The sequence below is a fragment of the Mastacembelus armatus genome, chromosome 7, assembly GCF_900324485.2.
Source record: "Mastacembelus armatus chromosome 7, fMasArm1.2, whole genome shotgun sequence".
Lineage (NCBI taxonomy): Eukaryota > Metazoa > Chordata > Actinopteri > Synbranchiformes > Mastacembelidae > Mastacembelus > Mastacembelus armatus.
In genome coordinates, this window is record NC_046639.1 from 7,695,184 (window position 1) to 7,719,138 (window position 23,955).

Genomic DNA, 23,955 nt, shown 5'->3' on the forward strand with positions numbered 1-23,955 from the left:
AGCTCTATATTCCATACTACTTCCACACGTAACCTAAATGTACAAAGTGTAATAAGTTGAACTACACTGCCATCTTATGGCTCCTTTAAGCAGTTTCTACCGGAGTGTAGAACAAGCTCATTGGTCAAAGTGTTTTTGTTGCTGTTTTGATATTAAAGCACAACAAACAGTAAGGTGAAACAACTGCCTATTTTATTAGGTTAACGTCAGAAGGTGGACATTTACCTTTAAGCAAAACAAAAGTAACCAAAGCAACAAACAAGTAGGTATCTTAAAACTACAGTGTTCTATAAAACACAGCACATAAAATATAACTTTCTGATCATGTTTATGAAAAAAACTCCTGATTATTTGATAAATTTATTCACCGATTAAACATGTACTGTCTTATCCAAAAGACAATGCTGAAATATTATTTACAGGTTCATTGCCAAGAAAAGTAAGCAAATATTAGTTTTGTTACAGTGCACCTCATGATGTTGCTGTGAAAATAACATTTCCTGACACCGTGACACTGTGCGTCACATATGCTCTATGCAGTCTTGCAAGTAATGTAATTTCCTATCTAACAGTTCATGTTCACAGGCATGCCATAATGTGGAAGTGCACAATGTAATAAATACCATCTTATTTAAAAAGGAGATAAATCAAATTTGAAAACATGTAACAGAGAAACAAACCTTAAATGTTTTAGAAAGCAAATTCAACTTAAGTTAGAGTTTAAGGAAACAAGAGAAGTACAAAACAAAGCCACTTACACTAGAAGTGTATTACAAAAACATAGAAACCCACAGAAACAATAGTCAAACTACACAATGATTTTAAACATCAGAGATGGACTTAGAGAAGTGGCGGTTGGTGTGTGATAAGACCGAACATATAGAAGAGGATGGGAAAAACACAGGTAGCATACTAAAACAATATCTGTTCCTATTACTACAGTAGAGTACACGTTTCCTTATACACAGCCAACAGTAACCAGAGTGTAAATGTCTGAAAATCAGTAAGGATCTTTGAATAAAATTATCGCCATGATCATCCCTGAGAACAAATTTTAATTCAGTACTCAGTGCATCTGTAATGTACTGTCGTAATATCAAATTTAGTGTGTGACATGTCCGCCTGGTCACACTTCTAAAAGACAAATCTAAAAATAGCCAATGATGAATGCAATGAGATGAGCACTAATAATGCCTCTGAAGATTTCTGTGTTATTTGTTTAGAGAACTGTAATGTTAAAATTTAATGCCAGCAGGTAGTGGCAGTTAAAATGTAACCCGCATGCCTCTAGGCTGTCACACAATGTTCTTCGGTGAACAGAAGAACACCACATGTATGAAGAGGAAAACGTTTCGCAAAAATCAGAGGATGTTAGAATACACAGTACCAACTGTATAAAATGGAGGGGAAACATGCTGCCTTGGCTTTATTATTACAGTTAACCCTGAATTGAAATGCTTCAATGTAATTTAAGTAGAAAATAAACAAACACAGATATGTGCATAAAAATGACTAACATTAGGAAGAAGGACTTAATGTTTGTTCTGGTATCCTTCATTGACCTAAGCCTCTGCATCTTCTTGGTCTCTGGTCCCTTGATGACTCGCCTTCTTCGACATGTACCTCGTTCTTCTCTTCACTTGCTCTTAGGCGTCTTCCTCTTGGTCGCTGTCATCAGAGCCTACGGGACAGAAGTACGACAGCTATCATTTCAAAAGATGGTTGTTGTGACACCAAACACTCTTAGCGGTAATGCAGAGGGCAGATTGTGAAACATAAAAGCAGGATACTCAAAAAGAGTGAAAATCGAAATAAACTAAATAAACTGCCACCCCACAGGTTCCCCAACGTCCCACTGATTTGTTGGTGATAGTGGGTGAATTTACAACACTACTGTTGAGAGTGGTGTCTTACCGTCAATCACAATTTCTCCACCATCATCCTCCTCCTCTGGGCTCTCATCTGAGGAGGAAATATTTCCTGTCTATTCAGTTTAGCCTGCATTACTCAGACATTTATATTTCAGCTACAAAACAAGGCAGTCAATTTGATGCTCGCAAGCCTTGGCCTCTCATTCACAACATCAGAAACAGCAACAATTGTTCTACAACTTTGTGGAAATCCATCTTTTAAAATAAGATAAAATATATCTTGATCTGCATAAAATCAAATTCAGCGTGGAAGTCTGTGTACCTATATATATATATATATATATATATATATATATACGTAACTCTGAACTGTATTCTGACCAGCTGTCTGGACCAGTGGGGTATAAAGTGTTGTCTGTGAGTTTTACTATTGCACTGACCTGCGCTTGCCCCTCTGTCCACCTCTTCTTCTTCCTCCTCTTCCTCCTCCCTACTCTGGCTTTGTTCAGCCTCACCAGTCTCCTCACCAGGCTCATCGTCCGAGTCAGAGATTACAACGCACTCATCACCATTTCCATTGTCAGCTGGTCTTGCTCCACTGCCACCACTGGAGAAGAACATGCACACATACAATAAATGCGCTCATTGTCTTGGTATGCAACCCAGCTGTTCTTAAGAGAAAAATATATATATATACACTATCAGGAAACTGTTAAAAAGTCAAGTCAAAGTCAATTAAAAGTCCTGAACTATAATTTCAAGACCCTGCGGCTCAAAATATCTTCATGACATTAGCGCTTAATAAGTGGTTTGTCCACTGACTACACATTATATTCACAGCTGAGCAGGTGTGGGTCATACCTGCCATTCTCCCTCGGCTCCCAAAGAGGAGTGAGGTAGTATCTCAGAGGGTCTCTGTACAGGTCATCCTTAAGTATCTAAACACCAGAAACAATGTCATTTTCAGTACATTTTAATAAGCACATACTTTCTGTAGGTGCTTTAAAACAGCATACAAAGAACACAGGTTCAGTAGGAATACCACTCAGCACATTATCAAAGTGTCATTAAATGTATTTGTTGATCTACGTGGTATAATAGCTTTAACCATCTTCAAGCATACATTTGGGACATAGAGATAAGCTACTGACGCCGATCTAGTGGGATAAAATTTTACATAATATTAAAGCCAGGTTGCCAGGTCTGAATATGCCAGAGGAATGCAAAGTTAAAAGCAGGAGACCATTGACTCCAAAGGTTGTAGAATTAATGTTCAACCTGCTTATCTGTGTGTGCTGTAATCATGAACTCACGCCAGTATGAAGGCACTGGCATCTTTACCTGCGCTACATCGTCTTGTCCTGGGTTGCTATGGTCACTAAACCAGTTGAAAAAAGTCTTGTAGACCCCACGTGATGACTTCCTGGGTTCGCTGTGGGCCGTCAGGTTCTGTCCACGGTGCCATAGGATGGGGTTGGAGAAAGACATGGGAGATCCTGAACATACAAGAGCATGCGATTAGAACTGAAAATGTGAACAGGCCGGTAATGGTCAGACATTACATACAGATGATAATATTCATGTAATAAACCCTTCGCCTTTTACACTGAATATCCTAAATGTTGATCTTTTAATTACAGAACAGTTGCTGGTTTACAGTATATAAGAAAACACACTGACTGCCCCCAAAAACTAGAAAGGCCTGTATACTGCAATGCAATGCACAATTCCTGGAATGCAATATTTATGAAATATTATAATACAGGTTTCTGATGCAACTGAGTCAGATGTATACACTAGTTAGTGTTATTTTAAGTATCTGCATTACACTCAGTTGTATTGTATTGGAAGGCATTGCAAACGTTTTCTTAATCCACATTTATAAACAAGAAGCACAGAACTACAATATTCTCACAATATACTCTGTTTTACACGCTCGCACTGCACAGCTGGATTTTTTGAAGACTGTGGATGTAAAGTTTAGATGTTTGTTAAACTCTTCACTCAGCAGTTTTTGGTAGGTGACCCAGAAAAGGTACCTAATGAAAATCAAAATGTACATGGCAAATATATCCGTTTTGGTAAAGAATTCAGATAATCCTCTGTATAAACTGCATTTATAGTTCCAGGATGCAAAGTTCTGCATGCTTATTTTTACCTCCCATGCCGAGGTGCAGCTCCTTCATTATGATGTTGTTCTGGAAGTACGGATTTCGTCTGAAGTGGAAGCGGATCCTATAGCCCAGTTTGTTATTCCTGAAAGACTCAATCTGGGAAAGACACAAGGAAAAGCCTGAATTTTGTTAGTAGGAGTATGGAATAACCAGACTTTGTAGGACACAACACAAACATCACATACCTCAAGATCAGTCATATAACTAAGAGCATCTTCATCAGTCTCATCGATGTGAGCTGAGAGATGAGGATGGTTCAGCAGCTGGTACATTAAAGTTATGAAAAAAATCAACATCTAGTTATTTCAAATACCCCAAAACAAAGCAGTATTTAAGAAAGAGTGAAGTTCTTTATTTTAAGGATACAGCTGTCACCCAGAAACCTGGGATAGTTTTTGTAATGGAGCTGCGCTGATCCAGGTGCGGGCGCCGCTGGCGACTAATCTTCAGCTCCAGACGTTGGTGAAGCCGGGCGCTTTTCTTCTCAAGGGCTTCCAGTCGCATCTGCACCTGTGCCAGGAGAGCCACTGACTGTCTCATCTCAGGGGCCATCTTAACCGACACAATGGCACACTCTCCATCATCATTGTCCTCATTTTCTGATGGGAAAGAAGAGCTTGGTGTGGATGAAGATCCAGATATGGATTCATCGCCTTCTTCTGCTTCTGGCACATCATCTGCATCCTCTCTGTCAGTGCTATGCACAGATGTGGAGCTGTCTGCTGCAGCTGCCTGTGTTTTAGAGCCGGCTCTGGAGGACTGGAGTCCCCCGCGTTGTTTGAATTTGCTTCCCTGTCTCACCTGTTTGGCCTTTTCAGATGAGCAAGGAGTCTCTTGACTGTCTTCCCCGTCTCCCCCTGTGAGACTGGCAAGTGCTTCAGCAGCTGCTATGGCTGCAGAGTCGGACTGGTCCAGAGGTGTCGGGGGAAGCTGTTCTGTTTCTGCTGATTTCTCTGCAGCTTCCTTTGCGTCAGAAGACCCCTGTGCGTCTGAAAACTGTGGTTTTTCGGTGTTGCCAGCGGAGTTGTTGACAGGTGGTGTACCGGTGTCACCTGAACCTTGATCCGCTGGTACGGTAGCTGTTTCTTCCACGCTCTCTTTTGCCTGGCACTCGCTTCCAGCTGCTTCTTTACTCTCATCTTCAGTGTTTTTGCAACTTTCCGAAGTAACCCCCGCTTCGTTTGAAGCGTCACTGACTTTTGTGGACTTGTGGGGAATCGCGTTGCCTCCATCCTGGTCCGGTGATGGACCCCGTTTCCTCGCTGCGGAGTCAGCGGACTGTTTGCAGCCAGTCACCTCGCTCATGCTGCCTAACGTTAGCTAGCCAAGTAGCTAACAAATTAGCTAGATGGCCCACAAACCCAACTAAAACAAGCGTAAATGCAATCGACTGCTCCGCGGACCCAAGTACGCAGATACCCGCCGCGATGTTACCACTCGGACAGTAATGTGAGCTACATTGTCAAAGGAGCCAGACAGGAAGCGGCTCTCGTCGTTATTTATCAGCGGCCTTAAGCAGCGTTACAATTAGCAGGCTGTTGCTAACGCTAGCTAGCCTACGTTACCCAGTTCGCGTGTCCTCGCAGTCACGGCCGCGCCACATTTTCACGAATAGTAGTCCAACAAAAAAGAGTCGGCCCGCATTATCAAACCTTCCCCTGCTACACCGCCTTTAGTCGCTATCCGACTTCTTTACGTTAGTTTATGTTTGCATTATCCGTTAGCTTACTACCTTTGCACCGACGTACACAAGAAAACAATGTTGTGATTGGCTGCGGCACGCCGCGCTAAAACCTCTCCACCAATCAGCTACAAGGGTGTGTTTACACGGTAATCAGCCTGTTTAACTGCGCAGCGAGCCCCGCGTCAACACACTCACACTGCCCCGCACAGGTTTACGGACGCGCCACAGACTGTAAGCTGCTCCACTTTAACGCTGCGCTTCTGTCGGAGGGATTTAGCCAGGGGAATTGGCTATTAATCACACACATGGTTCAAGACTCCAAATGTCAAGCCAGATATAAACAAGGTCTTTATGAATGCGGCTCAGGCGGTAAACAATGGCTTGGTTTGAAGAAGCACAGCTATAAATAAATAAAGTCAGATCTGTATAGCTGGTTTTACCCTTTCAGGTCTCCTTTGACTTAATATGTGTCTACTATGATGAGGATTCTGGTGCTTGCAGGGACATCCATGTAAAACCAGTCTGGGATCCATCCCTCCTGATGTTTTAATAGGCCACAGTTGGAATGGAGACTCAAACAATCACATTCAAGGCACATTTTGTTTTTGTTTGGTGCGTAATTCATTGTTAAACATAACGATCTCTTGGTGAGGAAATACACCCCATCCTGAAATCATTTCCTCATGATCACGTCTACAGAGACTACTGGTTCTAACTGGGTCACACGTATCTTCCTGTCTTACTCATACTGGCGATATAACAGCGATATAACCAAATTCGACTTTAATATCTCAATTCGAGCGTTTAGCCAGCCGGAACCAAACAGAAGAGGGGGAGTCGCAGGATTATACCAATATAAAAGGCACATTTGGGGAATGGAGATCCCAGTAGGTCAGTGCTAAAATTAGAGGCTGCTCCTTCCGCGATAGCAGCCAAACAGCGATGCATAAAGTCATGTCCACCGTGGGATCCGCTATCACAAGGGCTGGCAGTAAAGACAAGTTTTCCATGGCTGACATTTGACGCCACACGCTGACTGAGGAGACTCTGTGCGTAACGCAGGGGCAGCGCTGGATCTCCACTGGCCAATGCTGCGCATATCATGAGTATCTGATGTTTTTTTGGAGACGCCATATGTACTATCTTCAGCGCACATCGAAATGTCATTTTTAACCATACCAAGTCAAGAGGGTCTTTTTACCACGATTAAAACTGGGAAGGCAGCTCAACAGGGAATGAGTCGCTCTGACATGGATGACGAGAATAATAACGATTATGAAGATGATGATGAAGATGATGACACCGAGGACGTGCGCCTCATCCCTAGATCCTCCCCGGTGCCCAGAAAGCGGGGCCCGTCCATCTACGATGAGACGGCCGAGTATATGCGGATCCATTTGGCTCTGGCTGGCGGAAAGAGAGTGTCATTCGCCGATACAACAGGTGGGGACCTGGTGGATGTGAAGGAATTTGTTGCCTTTGACTCGGATGAGGAAGAGGATAGTGCAAGGTGGAAAGAAGAGGATGCAAAGTACCGAAAGCCGCAGCGAGAGCCGACCTATCATGTGCGCCCAGAGTTTGAGGCACTGGTCGGCAGTGCACTGCTGCAGGCTGTGCGCGCTAATAAAGTGGAGGTTGAGCAGCTGTCTCCAGTTGAGAATGAGCCTCTGGCCTTCACTGGGCTAGTACGAGTCCTGAACATCTCCTTCCACAAGGCAGTTTACATCAGATCGACCATGGACAAATGGGCTACATACTTTGACCACCCTGCAGAGTATGTCCAGGGATCTTATGATGGGGACACTGATCAGTTCTCCTTCAAGCTGTCTTTTGCACCACCTTATATCACAGATGGCTCTAGCATTGAGTTTGTTGTTCGCTATGAAACCGCTGATGGTGATTTCTGGGCAAATAACTCCTCTGCAAATTATGTGGTAACTCTGCTGTTGTCCTATGAGGATGATTCATCTCAAACAAACCTCAGCATACAGCAAAAAAGAAGTATCCTCAAACCTCCAAAAGCTTACAGGTAATCATCCAGTCATCCAGTGTGCTGTCTCTGCAATATTCTGGCCACTATTTGCCTGAGATTTAATTGACCTCTGACATCCACACTTGCTCAGCTTAGTGTTAAACCTCTATTCAAATCCTTGCAAGCTGCACATCGTTTTAATCAAAGAGAAAACTAGGATGCAATTATAAAACTTTCAGATTAAAGTTTCAGGTCCAGGCTAATTTCAGCATGGAGACCACACTGGCCATCAAATCCAAAAGAGCTAGATGTAAACAAAGCCACAATAGCGCTTGACATTGGGGTTGTGCGACAGCTGCAGAGCTCCAGTTGCTTACTAATTCCCTGAGAGGTTTTGTGACTGAAAAGAGCATTCAGCTGTTTTCAGTGGCTCTGCCTGGAGATTGCCTTTAGCATGGCAAAATCTCAAGCCTGAAGAACAACAGGATGTTATTAAACACACTTACACAGTCTGTTTCATAATGAGAGCACAAGGGCCCTGTTTAACTAGTTATGCTCTCATAAAAGATTGTGTATGAATGGTTTGACTCTTTACCGTTTTGGTGTCTTCAGTGACTGCAGTGTCAGATAGAGAGCGTTTTGGAGAGAGTACACACCTCCCAGAATGCCAGCCATCCAGTGGTGTGTGAGGACGATCAAAATAGGCAAAGGGCAGGTGTCGTTTTCAGCCCTGGCGTTTCTCTGCACTAAATTTTTACCTCTGACCTTTGAAGGGTTGAGTTGAAGAACGACCTCATTCACTTACATAGACAGAGGCTGAATTGCAAACCGCTTCTCTTCCTGCTTTACTCTTTAAAAGTGAACTAATCCTCTGATTTATTGATACATCAACATGAAAGTGCATGATGAATCTCACACTGTGCATCTGTCAGAGACAGAAGGCAACAGGGAAGGTCACCAATGCTTATAAGGACTTATCAAAGGAGAAAACAGAGTATAAACTGTTGTAGTTGTAATGTACTGTAGATCTTCATTGCTGTAGCTGTTAGCAAGCAGGGCGGGACCAAATGGGCTGTCATGGCTAGATAAGCCACTGATTGAAAAGGAGGAGTTTAGGGAACAGAAAGTGTATTGGCACCCCCATCGTGTCATCTATTATACAATCACTAGGTGCTTTGAAATGACCTGATAATTGGATTTTAAGACGTGAACAAGACAGGAGGAAAGGATCGGAAAGTTGAATGTATTCTTTAATATCAGTTCCTTAATTCCTTAATATCAGCTCCATGGTTTAGTGTCTACTCTGAAGCAAGGCTAACACTGCTTTAGTTTATATTTAACCAAAATGTATCCACCCCAAGTAAATATAGCTATCCCACATTATTGTGCTGTATGTGAAGAAGGCCAGAACAGGATCCACGGTGTGCTTCTATTTCAGTGTCATTTGCCTTCATTGCCAAGTGGTGATGCTGAGTTTTGCCTGTCTCAATCTTTTTTTCTTCTTTTTTTTCTTATCAACTTGCTGCTGAGTCAGTCTAGAGGACTGCATTGTGACCTGGGCCAAACTGGACCACATCTCCAGACTAGGATAGAGCAGGAGTAGCAGAGTTAGTTATGTTAACTGTATTTAAATGAGTATTTAGATTTTTTTTCTTCAGTTCTGTGTATGTAGACCTTTGCACTCTCCTGCCCAAATATTGCACCAGGCTGCCACCATCATGCTTCACCGTAGTGTTAATGTCTTTTACTCAGAATGGCTCCTGTCTAGCCACTCTACCATAAAGACCTGATTGATGGAGTGCTGCTGAGATGCTGGTGGTTCCAGACTTCTTCCATTTCACAATCATTGAGACCACTGTTCTCCTGGGACCACTCAAAGCTTTGGAAATGGTTTTATACTCTTGCCTGATCTATGCCTTGCCACAGTTTTATTGCAGAGGTCTACAGATAGTCCCTAGGGCTTGGTTTTTTTCCTGACATGCAGTGTGAAATGTGGGATCTTATATACACAGGTGTGTGCCTTTTTAAACTATTTCTAATCAGTTCAGCTTGCTACAGGCAGACACAGTTATCTCAAGAATAATTAAACCAAACAGAGTGTACCTGACCATGGAGTTTTTAACTTTTAATACATTTCTGAATTCATGTTTCCATTTGCAATTGTTGGGTGTGAATATGTGCATAACAGAAATCTTATCCATTCAAAGTTAAATTGCAAAGTGTGCAAAATGAAAATATATTTTCTGAAGTAAAATGCAAAGATCTATCAGATTTTAAATGTGCCCCTCTTCTATAAAACTGGAAGTGCAGGGAGTGTGAACAGCTTGTCAGGTTATTCCCACTCTATTTGTGTAGCTTCTGTCACATGCTCACCACATATCTCTTGACCTTTATTTCATTTGGCAACCTTTGCAGGGCTCCTGGCAATGTTGCCTCCACCCCTTTGAGGCTTCTTAGAGAAAATATTAATGCTTCATGATATTGAAGACAATGAACCATAGCTATAGTTTGTAAACCCTCCTGTCAGATTAAAAATATGTTGGTTCTGATGTACCTACTTATAGCACACAACACAACATTATATCCAAAGAAAGCTATTTAGATAAATTACCTGTGATTAATTGCCATCACGACAATCACATTTGAGACATCAACTTTGATATAAAAATAGGACTTCTGTTAGTTTGCACTTTACAATGACCCGTCCCCTCAGTCAACAATGTTTGACTCAGTTATTTCCCACCTCGCCATCTATTTTAACAAACAGTCTAATGCAATGGGTCATCGCTGGGGGATTTGGCTTCAAAGGGCTCTGAGGTAGCCAGAGCAGCAGCTGAAATAGAATTGTACAAAGCATGCAGTAGAAAAAGGTTTTGCTCTGGTAGATTAAAATGGCCAATTTAGCACATTAACAGCTAAAGTGCATCAGCAAATAATGAGGCTGATTATCTAGAAAGTTGGTATATAACCATCTCCTTCTGTCGCTTTCAGTACCTTCTTTATACATGAACTGCTATTTAAACAGTACATCGCGAGGCCCAAAATGGCATCATTTCTTTTCAGACATGGCCACTGCATTTGTGTCAGATGTTGCCATTATCACACAAAAAGCTTGAAATATCAAACTGTCTCAGTACACATATAAGATTTGGCCATAAATCCATAGTCTTGTTGTTTTTATCAGTGTTTTTCTTTTCACGGGCCTCATGCATTCCAGCTCAGTCAGATCGACACTGTAAACAGACCATTCTAAATTGTATGGCTTTTACCACGTTGGCATCTAAGCATAAGATATCTGTGTGTGGTTTCAGCCGCCTTGTATGTAAGAATATAAAATCATGGCAACATATGGCTGTGTTTCAAGTACTTCTTTTGAATGTGTGTGTGCTGTTATTTTGTGTTTTAACCCAAATGTCTTCCCTTTTTCAGTTTGAATGATGATTTAGATTCAGAGGAAGAGCAGGAAAAGGAAGAAGGTACAGTATGGATGCAAATATCATAGCCTCTCATAGCTTAGGATATAGAATTGTGCAAAAATGTATTACACTTCCACAACGATTTGAAAAAGTTAATGAGGTATAGATATCCTGTCTTTTAGTATTTAGTGTTTATTTAGTAGCAAGGCCGGTGAATTCTGCATTTCCCATAATGCAACTCACTGGCATCTTTCAGTATTGTCATGAACATGTAAATGCACATCTGTTAAAACCCACCACCTCCAGTTTGTGATGCAACTTGTTTTGTCTCGTTTGTTTTCTTTTTAAATTCATTTTCTTGTTGCCTACAGAACACACTGAGAGCTGCTGTACTGGAGGCAAATTCCTTGTGTGTCCAACATATTTGGCCAATAAAGCTGATTCTGACTCTGAGGCCTACCTAAGTCTGTAGCCCAAACCATGATGACATAATCATGGTTATTTTCTTTGAATTGACAGATCTCCCTTCACAGCCCCAGAAGTCTACAACATTATGTAATGTTTTTACAGGCCGAGTAGCCCTCCCTTTAATGCTTCAAATGTGAAATTAGTGACAAACCATCTTTAATTATTGATATACTGTAGTTTAAACATGTGGATAATTGGTGTTTTCTTAACCAAGTCGATGGTTTTTTCTCTGTTCAGACTGTTCATGGTTTCACAGAGTGTTTGATCTGTTTTTCATCAGCAGAAGAAGCAGGGACCTCCGAGACTGTACTTGTCAGACCTACACCTGCCAGCCCAGACATCTTACAGCCAGAGATTGATATAGAGGTAAGAGGAACATAAGTTGAACTGGAAAGAAAGAAGCAGCTTTTAATGACATAAATCATGAACTAACGGGATGGCTCTTTTTTTTTTTTTTTTTTTTTTGATAAATCTTGAACGACCTGCAAAAGTTGAAATAGTCTCACATTTGGAATGTGCTACTGTAGCTTGTTGGCTTACCTGCCAACAGAGGGCACACATTTAGCAGATTACTTGCTGGATTATGTTCATATTATCTTGATTTGCATGCAGTTGTTGACACATTCCCATTTAACAGGTAAGCAGGCAAAAGTGCTTTATCCCTTTATGTGGATTGTGTGTCTAATAAAACATAACAAACATTTCTTTTCAACTTTTAAAGCTTATCATCATTGGCTTGGTTGTTTATATTGTTCACAGCTCATTGAAGCTTCAGCAACAACTTAGGTAATGTCTCACTTTTCACCGCTGTAGCACGAGCACTGTATGCTATTCCATATGGCGGCTTCTTATTGTTTTCATATCATGATGCATGCTGTTCATGTTTTTTCACCTTTTGAAGTTCTCCATGTTACATTTGAATTAATGTCTTTTTTCAGTTAATTGATTCCGAACACTAATATTCATTCACACCATGTGTTATCATGTCTAATATTGTGTATGTCTCCATTATTTGTGAATATGATACTGAACTATTTTTATGCTTGCAACTTGTTTATGATTTTTTTTGTTGTATTAAAATGTTACTGAAACTTATTTTTGATCACTAAAACTGAAGAGTAAAAGAATCAGTTTTTGTTTTTCACCTTGTGGGATTAACCACTTTTAGTTTTTATGTTAAGCTAACCATCTTTTTTTCTTTATTATAAAATGTTGAAAGACAAAATGGTGTTGAGGTCTTTAAAACTAGGATTGCAAGAGGGTTTGCATCAGCATTCAGATAAACAAAAGTTGATTTTGTAGCAGTTCCGTAAATAAAACATATTAGACTGGAAGAAATGTGCATTTCAGAAACAGGTGGCAGTTACTGCCCGTCCGCACATCACTGATCAAACTACTTCAGACAGCCCAGAGTCAGTTGATGACATCCCATCTAACAGAATAACAAAATAATGTGATGTGATATTCACAACTCAGTGATATATCAAATATATCTATTAGGCATGTGCTCATCTAGCTGTTTGTTCTACATCAATATTCACATGCATGTTCTTTCCCTCTGGTAGAGCAATTAAAGATGAACCAGTCAACTATTGTATGAAGAGCAGCCTCCAGTTGTTACCTTCAGTATTCAGGGGTTACACTTTCAAACAACATCATTCCTGATAATCAATTTTGTAATAAGTTAAATGTTGGCAGTATAATTGTTCGTATCCACTGTTTTAATCCTTTGCCTGCTAAGTGTTCACATCTGTGCAACGGTGTGGTTTCCCTTTAAGTTTTTACTCATTTCATGATCCTTTTAAGTAATTTCTCAATAGATTTTACCTCTAAGATTTAAACAAAGTGGTCTCTTGAGTCAAACTACCTGGAAAGTATTTGGTGTAAATTTATGAAACATTGAATTCCAGTAATAAAACTGCAGCACACAAAGTTATAGTTGTGTGTTTTACTCATAAGTGATGTCATTCTGTATTTTATGTATTTATTTATTTTTGCCTTCAGAAATAATAGCAGGTCACATTAACAAAGAATATGATGTTAAAGTCATATTCATCTATGCCTTCCACACTGCCTAACCCCTATCTGCTTTGTCTTAGCCTTTCTGTTATTTTTTTGTTTTGTTTTGTGTCTTGCTCTTGCCCTTGTCGTTCGGGGTGGTATTTTAGTAATCTGTCTTTTGGTTTTACTTTTATTGATATGATTTTATCTTCGATTCGACCTTGGGTGTTTTTCACTGCAGCCTCAAAGCTGCATCTTTTCAAAATGAAAATGAAAATAATGTTGTAGGGACAGCATTCAGTTCCAATACCTGGTGTTAGGATGAAACATTCACCTTCCACTTCAATCTGTGAAAATATACACATAAGGATCACATTATTTTTCTGCTTAGAGGCTGTGTGGAAACCAGTTAAAGAAAATTATTTTGGAAGTATATTTATCATTTTGTAGTCTTGACAAGGCGTTACAATGTTCATTTCTGCCAACAGTTTTATAAAAATGTCAGTCAATACCATTATTATTGCAATTCCTTTCAATTACAATGTCAGCATGGGATCCATTATACAGAAAAGCATTAGTATGCAGTAAAATGCTTTTCTTCTCTGCAACATTACTGTAGAATACAAACCGTTCTGCCTTGTCTTTATACTCTTTTAGCTGTCACTGTTGTCTCACTGTCTTACTTTAACAGGATGGAGTTCACCCATCTGCTCCTTCTATCCTACCCAACCAAGAGCTTCCATCTGTTGATGGAGCACTGTCCGCTCACACTGTAATCCCAGGTGAACACTTCACTTGTATGTCTTCTGAAACCACACTTCCAAAAAATTCATGCTCTGTAATCTGTGACAGTGAATTAGCCCAGTCAAATAAGTCACAGCCCTTACCTGCACTCCACTGTGAATTAGGCAACCAAATATCAGAGCAGCCAATAGACAGTAGTTCTTCTGCACTGCTGCCGTCTCCACTGCAAGAGTCAGTGCTGAAATCAAACAGCTCCCAGGCTGGTGGTGAGGAAATCCCTTCCTCAGAGGCCTTGTGCATACATCTTCCTAGCACAGAGCCAGATCTGCGGCCAGGAGGAAAGGATGGATCGACTGAAAGCTCAGCCATTCGTTGTGGCCTTGAACTACCTGCTGAGTGTGTTTCTGCTCCCAGTGTGACTCAAGGCTATGAGCGAGAGGTTGCAGTGGGATCAAATGAAATTGTTGCAGGATTATGGGAAGGTTCCACCGGGTTTGCAGCACAGTATGAAGGCAGTGTGCCTGCACTCTCTTCTCCTGTGGCAGAGAGTCAGGCATCTGCGGGAGCAGAAGGTGAAGCTCCACCATCGCCTGAACTCACAGAGAACAGCTCAGTGAGCACAGGTGTCACTGAGGTGAGTCAAAACCCAGCTCTTCAGTCTGTCTCACCCTTGGAAGAGAAAGAAGATGCTCCCCAGATTTCCCCTGACACATTATTAGAGAATCTACCAGATACATTGTCAGAGGTTTCCCAGCCCCAGCCCCAGCCCGAGCATGGTGTAAACAGGAATCTGATGCCAGCCATCATCTTTCTGAGTGGAGTTGTCTCAATCTCCATAGTAATGCAGGAACCCAGTAACCTCTTCTTCATTGGACTGCTTCTGGTCTTGCACCATTTCTGATTATGCCGCAAAAGAAAATTTTGCCATGCTTTCAAGTTAAGTGCCTTTTCGTGATTCCCAGTTAAAAGCCATCGAGTTAAAAACAAAACAAAACACATGCACGTCTCCTGTTGAAGTTGTACATCACTGTGTGAGATTTTAGATTATTATTTTCATCAGATGAAAAAACTTTTGGATAGATTCTATTTCCATGCAAGTAGAACGTAAATATAAATATATTGGCAATATTTTAAGCATTAAGAGAATGGTAGTGTCAAATATTATGCTATTTTTACCACATTGTTCTGACCACTAATACTATAACACAGTATATTATCAGAAATAGTTTTAAGTGGTCTGTAATTACTTTTTTTGACACGTGGAGATGTGTACATGTGGTGTTATATTCTGATTTATTCAATCTGTCCTACAATGCACTTGTTTGTTGATTGTTGTCAGTGTAGATTAGGTTGTTGTTTAACCATACAGCCGTAAATTTATCTGTTGTGAATTCCATCTGATATCATGGCTTTAATGAGAGGCAAAAAAACAACAACAAAAAAAAAAAAAAACGAAACATTACCATAGAGAGAGACTAAAGAGATGTATTACCGAGATGGAATTTTGTTTACAAAATGCAAAAGCAAAACATGGCCTTAATGTGTAAAAAACATAAACCTAATGACCTTCATTAACGTCAGACTGAAATGGATGCTGCTCGAGGGAAAAAGCAAAGTGGAAAATTGTCGGTGGGACATGTGAAAGTGATATTTATCATTAGAAAACACCAGCCTCCTCACTATTGCACAAATCATTTGATGTGTTCCTGTTGATTCTTGTTAGCGAACCCACATTGTTGTTGTCGCACAACATCACACTTTGTAGCACTACTCTGACAACCTCACAGGTAGACTGAGGCGCTGAATGACATGTTTGAAGTGATCAAAGTTTTTGCAGTGTATTGCCATTAAACCTGGCCTTATACCCTGTACTGCTATGTGTCTTTGTTTATTTCTCTTTCTTTTCATCCATTCTGAAATCTGTGCACAGTAATGATGCTGCAGTGCAGAGCAGAAACTGTCGGAGCGACCGACGTGGCACTAAAATAACATCACAGCCTTTAGCGCCTCTGACTCTTTTGCTTGAAGTGGAAATACACAGACGGCAATGTGAGACATAAGCCAAAGGTCATGCATTGCAATGAAGTCATGGTGAAGAGTATAGTGCACAGTGGCCATTAGGAACTGAGAGTAGTCTTTGGAAGCCGACAGTTCTCAAGAAAGCTCCTCAGGTGCTACGTGGTGAGCTGTCACAGCCTATCTCTGATGGGAGTGGCGATAGGCTCCTATTTGTAAGACATCTTTATTTTTTACCTTGTCTTTAGGGAAACTACTTCAGTGTTTTTCTGCTGAATCAGCTCATTGCATCTTCTGTTGAGTTGATAAATAGTCCTTGGATGTTAGGTATCCATTGAGTTATATGTTGACTATGTATTTGGCTAAAAACAAAATTATTAATCAGAGCACACTAGCATTACATAGACTTGTGCAAGGCAAAGGGTGGGAGTGATTAATTTGTGTGATGGTCACATAGCTGCAGTGTGGAAAGTATTAAAAATTTAAGCAGACTTAAAACTGACCCAAGAAGGATAAGCAGTGTGAATTCTACAACAGACGCTCACTTTGTAATAATTAATTCCTTTTGAAGCAGTAATCTACACCACTGAAAGCCATGTTAAGCAGTGATTTCAGAAGAGGATGTGGCGTATTAACAAACAGCAGTTAAATCGGTTATTTTCTCACTCTTTGTTGCTCGTTCAGTATGACATCACTCTGAGGGCCACCTGGCTTTCTCAAATGGTTCTTTTTTATCACAAAAAGCTGCTGAAACAGGGATGAATACCAGCTTTTACTGAGATAAAATCTTTGACAGCAAAATCCCCTGAGACAAGACAAATCTTGTTTTCTGTAATACCCCTCCTTTAACATGTCATTGTACTTTAAAAGAAGTAGCACCCATGGTCCATGGATGTTTATTGGATTTATCTGGTCCATCACAGCTGCTATTTAGCCTGAAATGTGACTGTTTGCTACACGACTTTTGTCCAAAACAGACATCTGTTTGGTCTGTTCCTCAAGCTCCCATGGTTCCACCCATTCTGAAGCAAAAAACCTTTCACTTCTAACGTTAAATGAAGCTTTGAAACCTTATTGATATAATGAAAAATCTTACATCATTCACATTTGTTTAACAAAAAGCCTTAGATTAATCAATACTGCAAACAATGGAGTGTTGTGTTGCCCTAGGGGTCTATGCTGACCATGCAATGTCTCAGCTTTCACATCCCCCATGGGAGCCTTGTTGCATCACTCATTTTCTGCCACCTATCTGCTGTCTGAGAGCAAATAAGGACAGAATTCCCTTAATCTATAAAATAAACAAACCTATTGGTCTTTCAGTTAAGAATGTTTATATTGAATTAAGGATTTAGGAGTTTTGTCATTTAAAACTTCCATAAAGGGGTTAAGCAATATGCTATACAGGCAGAATTACATGGCCTGAGCTGATTGCTAACATCAGCATGTTAACACGTTCAGTGATGAATGTTAACATGCTGATGTTCAGCAGGTCTAATGTTTATCATGTTTTTTAGCATTAATATTTGCTCCAAATACAAAGTGCAGCTGAGGGTTATTGGAGTTTCATGTGTGAATGTGGACCTGATTGTGATGTTCAGTGAGCTGTCAGGGGATCACCAAAGCTGTGGCAGCTCTGTGGGGAACCAGGATGTGTATGCTAAGGGAAAATTTGAGGGATCACCAAAATCATTAAGATTCATTATCCTGAATATCAGTGTCTGGACCACCAGTTCCCCAACTAGCAGGGCTAATAAAACTTCAATGATTAACATGATGATCAATAATTGGATCCAAATATCACCAATCAGAATTCACAATACTGCCATGTTTTGTTTTCGTGTGTGTGTTTTTTTTAATTATTTTGCTCTCTTTATTCAGTTGTAGTTCAGTTCAGTTTCAGTGCACATTGAATTGCCAATCGCAAAATGAAATGGGAAATGAATATGGAGGCCAAAAACCCTCCGTAGTCAGAGAGATGGATGGAATAAAACATCACTTTCCAGTTATGGTCCTCAGTGTTGCTGCACAGGTCTGCTCCCCCCTCCCCCCCTCCTCCTCCTCCTCTCTCCGAATAAAACCGACGGTTTCCGCGAATGTGCGAGCTGCCTCCTTGCAAGCAGCCATAATTGGGATTATTCAGGAATAATTCGTCTAATCCAGCCGTGTTGTCTTTGTTTGTCTTGTTAAATATACAGCCTAGACATTTACATCGCGGTCTCGACAGCCTTTGCGATGTGAATTTCGCTCTGACATCGCTGGATTTGTCCAAAAATATATGTGTTCTCTCACGGAGGCTTTTTTTTTTTTTTCCTGGGGACTATTAAAATGTAGTCCACCTTCGCTGGACAGCAAAACAAAGACTGCATATTAACAGTGCAGGGTAAATACACCGGCTTTTTAAAAAAAAAAAAAAAAATTATTATTAATATCATTTTTTTTAATGAAAGATGGCAAAAAGAGCCGTATCGAGCCTGTTGTCTGTGCGGACTAATTGTTCCGGTGCTACTAGCCAATGTACATGCCAAGGCGATTCATTTAGGGGATGCGCGATCTTTTTTTCCTCTCTACCGTTTGTGGGTGGGTTATTATAAGCATTGAAAATCTGACATCATTTGGATATATGAAGACAACAAGATATGTTTTTATCGCGTCTCTTTCCAGCCTTCTGGAAACTCCTCTTCGACGTGATGCAACATAAAATCTGTTTCTCGGATGATTTTCAGACACAGACCCGAATGGACACATCCCTCTCCATGAAACTGTAGAAGGGAGGCAGTGGATCTTTTTTTTTTTTTTTTTTTTTTTTTTTTTGTTGTCTACACATATAGCTCTTAAATGTGGCTTGACAGCAGAGGACTCATCCCGGGGTGTTTGATCAGCTGCTGATTAGTAGATCGCATCTGCCGTCTTATGTTTATTATTATATGTTGCTCACTTCGATTTCCTTGCGATGGATTTATGCATAACAGGTGTTGTTTGAGCCCGAGAGCACAGCGAGAGCATGAGGCTTTATTATGTGTTGTTCCCTCGGTTTGACAAACAGTGAAACACAGCGACAGGGATCGGTTTTTTTTTTTTCTTGCTTTGTTTTTACCGTGACAGAGGAACATATTCCCCAGAACATGAGGGGCTGAAAGGTAGGTTATGATTTCCCTCTGTGTCTGTCTCACACACACACACACACACACACACACACACAGGAACACACAGTAACACACAGCAGAGGAGATTTTGACACCTGTTCATCTGTTTTTCAGTCCTGCTTGTGTTTCAGGCCTAGCTGACATGGCATCCATCTAATTAGGTGGAATGATATTTGTTGAGGTGGCAGAGGGCTGCTGTATGGGGGGGGGGGGAAATATGCCTACAGTTACAGCAAATCATATTGTGTTTCATGGCCTACATAGACAAGGCCCACCCAGGCAAGCACAGCTAATGATTTATTATCACCCTATGGCTGGTTTTTAGCAGAGGCTGCATGTCAAATCTGTTTTTAACTGATTATTTTTTATGTTTTTAATCATGTTGTCTTTAATCAAGACTGATTCATGTCTGCTTGCTTCAACACCAAGGCCTGCCCGTGATAATCACAATGACAATTTTCTCCTCCTGCTGAGTAAAATTCCACACTTCACACATACAGGCCTACAGTGAAAGCCAAATGGCTGCCTGTTCTGCCATTATATTCTCATATTTGTTGTGTGCTGTGAATGGTGCAGATTACACCCTCGGCTCTTTAACGAACTGTCACGCACACACACACACACACACACACACACACGAACAGAGCAGCAGAGAGAAAGCATAAAATGTTCTTTGCTCGTTTACAACACCTCTGTTTCTTGGACATGCCTAGTGTCGGTTGTACCGTGTCTGCTCCATCCCCCTGTACACCCCCATGCATTCACTCAAACACCCACACTTGCACAAAGTATGTGAGCTGTTGTATCTTAGCAACGGGCAAGGTAATTACTGAGAGAGCCAAGGAGCTGGCATGCTGTAGAGCTGCTGATCTGATCCCAGTCTTATAGAAACAGGAAGGCAGAGATTTCCACTGTGGTGCCCAACACAGCATTTCTTATATTCCTACTGTTAAATATAAGATTTGTTCCTGTTTGGTGTAGCCATTAACACCTAACAAGCACATCAGACATCTTGTTTTTCATTCTTCAAAATGTGTGTCTCTGTTCACAGGTGGTGAGCTTGTGGACAAAGAGGAAAGATGAGTCTGTCATGTAGAAAAGATCCTTACGGCCTCTCCTTGTAAAGACAAGAGAGCCGTGGGTGACGACGGCTGTTGGAGGATCAGTAGCGTTCAGAAAGGGCTGCACCAGGCAGGCTCTTGTGGAAGGAGATAGAATGGCTAACCAGAGCTTTGCCATCGACGGCCCTGGCAGTTTGCTGGCTGTGCTGGCTTCACAGAGTGGACTGGCAAGAGGCGGCAGCAGCAGCAGCAGCAGTGACGGCAGCAGTAACGGTGGAGGAGTCTCTGCCACAGATGTGTCTGCCTACTTTAAGCTGGTCTTTTTGGGGTTGATCATCTGTGTCAGCCTTGTAGGCAACCTCTTGGTCTCCCTGCTGGTCCTACGAGACAGGACACTTCACAAAGCTCCCTACTTCTTTCTGCTGGACCTGTGCCTGGCCGATGCAGTTCGCTCTGCTGCCTGCTTCCCATTTGTGCTGGTTTCCGTCCACAACAGCTCGGCCTGGACTTACAGTGCCTTGAGTTGTAAAGTTGTGGCTTTCATGGCTGTGCTGTTTTGTTTTCACGCTGCCTTCATGCTGTTTTGTGTCGCTGTCACCCGGTACCTTGCCATCGCCCACCACCGATTCTATGCCAAGCGCATGACCATATGGACCTGCGCCGCCATCATTTGCATGGTGTGGACTCTGGCTGTTGCCATGGCATTCCCACCTGTCTTTGATGTGGGGACATACAAGTTCATCCGTGATGAAGATCAGTGTATTTTTGAACACCGCTACCTGAAGACCAACGACACCCTGGGCTTCATGCTCATGCTGGCTGTGGTGGTTCTAGCCACCCACGGTTTCTACGCCAAGCTGCTGCTGTTTGAGTACAGGCACCGCAAGATGAAACCTGTCCAGCTAGTGCCAGCTATCAGCCAGAACTGGACCTTCCACGGTCCTGGGGCCACTGGTCAAGCTGCGGCTAACTGGATTGCAGGATTCGGTCGTGGTCCCATGCCACCCACTCTGTTGGGCATCAGGCAAAATTTACACAATCAACACCGGCGGCTGCTTGGGATGGAAGAGGTGAGGTCAGAGAGGAGGCTGGGCAGGATGTTCTACACCATCACTCTACTCTTCCTGGTGCTCTGGGCTCCCTACATCGTGGCATGCTTCTGGAGGGTGTTCGTCAAGTCCTGCACCATCCCTCAGAGGTACCTCTCCATTACGGTGTGGATGAGCTTCGCCCAGGCTGGAGTCAACCCCATCTTCTGCCTCCTGCTCAATGAGGACCTGAGGAAAGTGCTGAGAGCTCACCTGCCCACCTACTGGAGGACTAAACAACACCTGCCCCAGGATGAGGCCTACTGCATTATGTGATAAGATAAGGGAATGTTTCAGGTTTTACAGGGAAACGTGAAAAGTAGACGTGATGTAATGCACCTTGGTTTAGTGTCAGTGTGTGTTTTGTTGTTTTGCACGACAAAATCCAAATTTTGCCATCAAATGCAGGCATAGCGCCATTTTATGAAGAATGTTTTGAATAAAAGTGTCAGGTGCAAAGGCTGAATGGGGCAACAGAAATGCCCTGGTAACACTTTTAACGGTGTTTTATTTCTGATGATGTACAGTATGATTCAAAAGTAGGAAAGGTCACAACAATCATCACTCTTAAGTGTGAGAGATGCCATTTTAAAATATTGTTGCCTTATCTCGGAGGGACACGCCCCAGAGCTTTCAACTGAGAATTAGTTTCTGTGTCAGATGAGGCACAAAAAAGACAGAGGGTTGAAATCCTTGAAGAAATGAGCTGTGGATTGTGAATAGAAAGTGTTGACGAGAGTGTTACTAATTCTGAAACACTTTCAAGGAACTCAAAGGGTCTGAGTGGATTGATAGACTACCTTGGACGCCTTTTCATGTAATTCAAAGGACACTGCAGAATACCGAATGGACCCAATAACCCTGGATAGATTTAAATAGCTGTTGTGAACCCAAGAAGCCCCTAACATGCTTGATTTTTTGGACTTGATTTTAGGGCGTGTCAGGTTTCTTTGTATCATAAAAATTGCCTGTTTTCCTTTATTTGTAAACAATACATGTTAAGCAGATGACACTATTTTGAAATATGACTTGATTTCATATTGTATAGACTGTACAGGAATCTATATTCCTGCTTGTGTCTTTTTATATAGCATTTGTGTGTATGTGTGTGTGAGAGGAAGAGGTAGAAGGGAAAGAGAGGAGAAAGAAAGAGAGAGAGAGAAATAATGATGATAGAATAGGTTCCAGTAACATTGAGTAAATATGAAAGCAGCCTCATCTTGTGGTCTCAAAATCATGCGAAACTGAGCAGTCACCACATGGAAATGTATCCTTTAAATGGATTTCCATAGCTGAAAATGTAGTCTGCTTTTTAATGTACAAGCAAATGTGAAATACAGAAGGATAATGAAAAGGGGGTGGGGGGTGGGGGGATAATTAAAAAAAAAACAAAAAAAAAAACACTTGTACATTGCAAACAGGCCATAGGATGAAATGACTAAAAAATGTATAAAAAAAAAACCAACTCATTAGCAAATGAACATTTATTTGCAAATGATGATCTTGGGAATGTTGTAAAGTGTTGGTAAGCTCATATGAGAATACAAAAAAAGAAGATATGAAGTGGCACTTAATGTGAAGGAAACTTGAATGCTGCCAGGCCCTCTTATATTTCTCCTCACCATAAACGTCAATATTTGAGTATCCGGATGGTTCAAAATCAAAACGTCTTCAGCCTGGGTATGACCCTAGAGATGTTTGATGTATTGAAACCGGCTTAGACTACATTAAGCTGTCTCTCCAAATTAAGATTTGTGTAATGCAAATGTCTGACCTACAGTATGTTAGGCATAGATATATTTGTGCAGTCAATTTTCTAAACGTGGACACTTGCACAGCATACTGTATTAGCATGCATTCCACTGCATTTCATAGATTCAGGACTGGGGATTACAACTTGTACAGATGTTGATATGGAAAGACAAGGTGAAAAGTGAACTGAGGTCCATAACTTTTACGTCTGGCATTCCTTTGTGAGATGATATCCTGTAACTGTACAGTTTAACTGAGGTGGTTCTTTTGCCCACTCATCAATAAAGACTCTACTTTTGATGCAAACTGAGTTCTGACCTGCCTGGATGTTGACATGGCTGGATCTCTGTAGAGATCACTTCACAGGAAATACACCACTTCACAGTGTATGTTACTCAAAATTTATTCTGGGGGCATTTTAGTTCCTCGGCATGTTCAGAAAAGATGGATTTGTGATGCATCAGTCTAGTTTTGTACACTTCACTGCACAAAATGAAAAGGCCATCTTGACTATTTCCTCTCCACTGAGCACTGACCAACAACCACTGTAGAGTCAAAAGGA

General features: G+C 41.3%; 3 protein-coding genes across 8 annotated transcripts; 2 read left to right on the forward strand and 1 right to left on the reverse strand.

Annotated features, from left to right (window-relative positions):
• Positions 1-170: 170 nt before the first annotated feature.
• Positions 171-6,258, reverse strand: tspy (testis specific protein Y-linked). 4 transcript variants are annotated; one of them, XM_026333681.2, is made up of 8 exons: positions 4,412-6,258; positions 4,231-4,308; positions 4,030-4,141; positions 3,213-3,367; positions 2,733-2,809; positions 2,312-2,478; positions 1,915-1,962; positions 171-1,681 (listed from the first exon to the last, which is right to left on the reverse strand). In XM_026333681.2, the coding sequence occupies exons 1-8, from the start codon at positions 5,348-5,350 to the stop codon at positions 1,647-1,649; spliced, it is 1,611 nt and encodes a 536-aa protein (XP_026189466.1). In that variant the 5' UTR covers positions 5,351-6,258; the 3' UTR covers positions 171-1,646. The 4 variants fall into 4 exon arrangements, with proteins under 4 accessions (XP_026189466.1, XP_026189465.1, XP_026189468.1 ...); XM_026333680.2 differs by having other exon boundaries at positions 1,915-1,980; XM_026333683.2 differs by having other exon boundaries at positions 1,915-1,984.
• Positions 6,259-6,453: 195 nt separating this feature from the next.
• ppp1r3f (protein phosphatase 1, regulatory subunit 3F) lies at positions 6,454-16,199 on the forward strand. 2 transcript variants are annotated; one of them, XM_026333678.1, is made up of 4 exons: positions 6,454-7,758; positions 11,131-11,177; positions 11,866-11,951; positions 14,278-16,199. In XM_026333678.1, exons 1-4 carry the CDS (start codon positions 6,890-6,892, stop codon positions 15,229-15,231), a joined length of 1,956 nt encoding a protein of 651 aa, XP_026189463.1. In that variant the 5' UTR covers positions 6,454-6,889; the 3' UTR covers positions 15,232-16,199. The 2 variants fall into 2 exon arrangements, with proteins under 2 accessions (XP_026189463.1, XP_026189464.1); XM_026333679.2 differs by having other exon boundaries at positions 6,520-7,758; positions 11,869-11,951.
• A 247-nt stretch (positions 16,200-16,446) lies between these two features.
• On the forward strand, positions 16,447-22,980 carry LOC113145078 (probable G-protein coupled receptor 173). 2 transcript variants are annotated; one of them, XM_026331443.1, is made up of 2 exons: positions 16,447-16,561; positions 20,544-22,980. In XM_026331443.1, exon 2 carries the CDS (start codon positions 20,709-20,711, stop codon positions 21,915-21,917), a length of 1,209 nt encoding a protein of 402 aa, XP_026187228.1. In that variant the 5' UTR covers positions 16,447-16,561; positions 20,544-20,708; the 3' UTR covers positions 21,918-22,980. The 2 variants fall into 2 exon arrangements, with proteins under 2 accessions (XP_026187228.1, XP_026187229.1); XM_026331444.1 differs by lacking the exon at positions 16,447-16,561 and adding an exon at positions 19,203-19,486.
• The last annotated feature ends 975 nt before the right edge of the window (positions 22,981-23,955 follow it).

Coding starts and splice junctions, on each gene's coding strand:
- tspy (XM_026333680.2), bottom strand. CDS start 5,350: ATGAGCGAGGTGACTGGCTGCAAACAGTCCGCTGACTCCGCAGCGAGG. Junction 3,368..4,029: donor GCTGCACCTCGGCATGGGAG/GTAAAAATAAGC, acceptor TTGTATGTTCAG/GATCTCCCATGTCTTTCTCC. Junction 1,682..1,914: donor TGGAGAAATTGTGATTGACG/GTAAGACACCAC, acceptor TCTGTCCCGTAG/GCTCTGATGACAGCGACCAA.
- ppp1r3f (XM_026333678.1), top strand. CDS start 6,890: ATGTCATTTTTAACCATACCAAGTCAAGAGGGTCTTTTTACCACGATT. Junction 11,178..11,865: donor AGAGCAGGAAAAGGAAGAAG/GTACAGTATGGA, acceptor GTTTTTCATCAG/CAGAAGAAGCAGGGACCTCC. Junction 11,952..14,277: donor AGCCAGAGATTGATATAGAG/GTAAGAGGAACA, acceptor TTACTTTAACAG/GATGGAGTTCACCCATCTGC.
- LOC113145078 (XM_026331443.1), top strand. CDS start 20,709: ATGGCTAACCAGAGCTTTGCCATCGACGGCCCTGGCAGTTTGCTGGCT.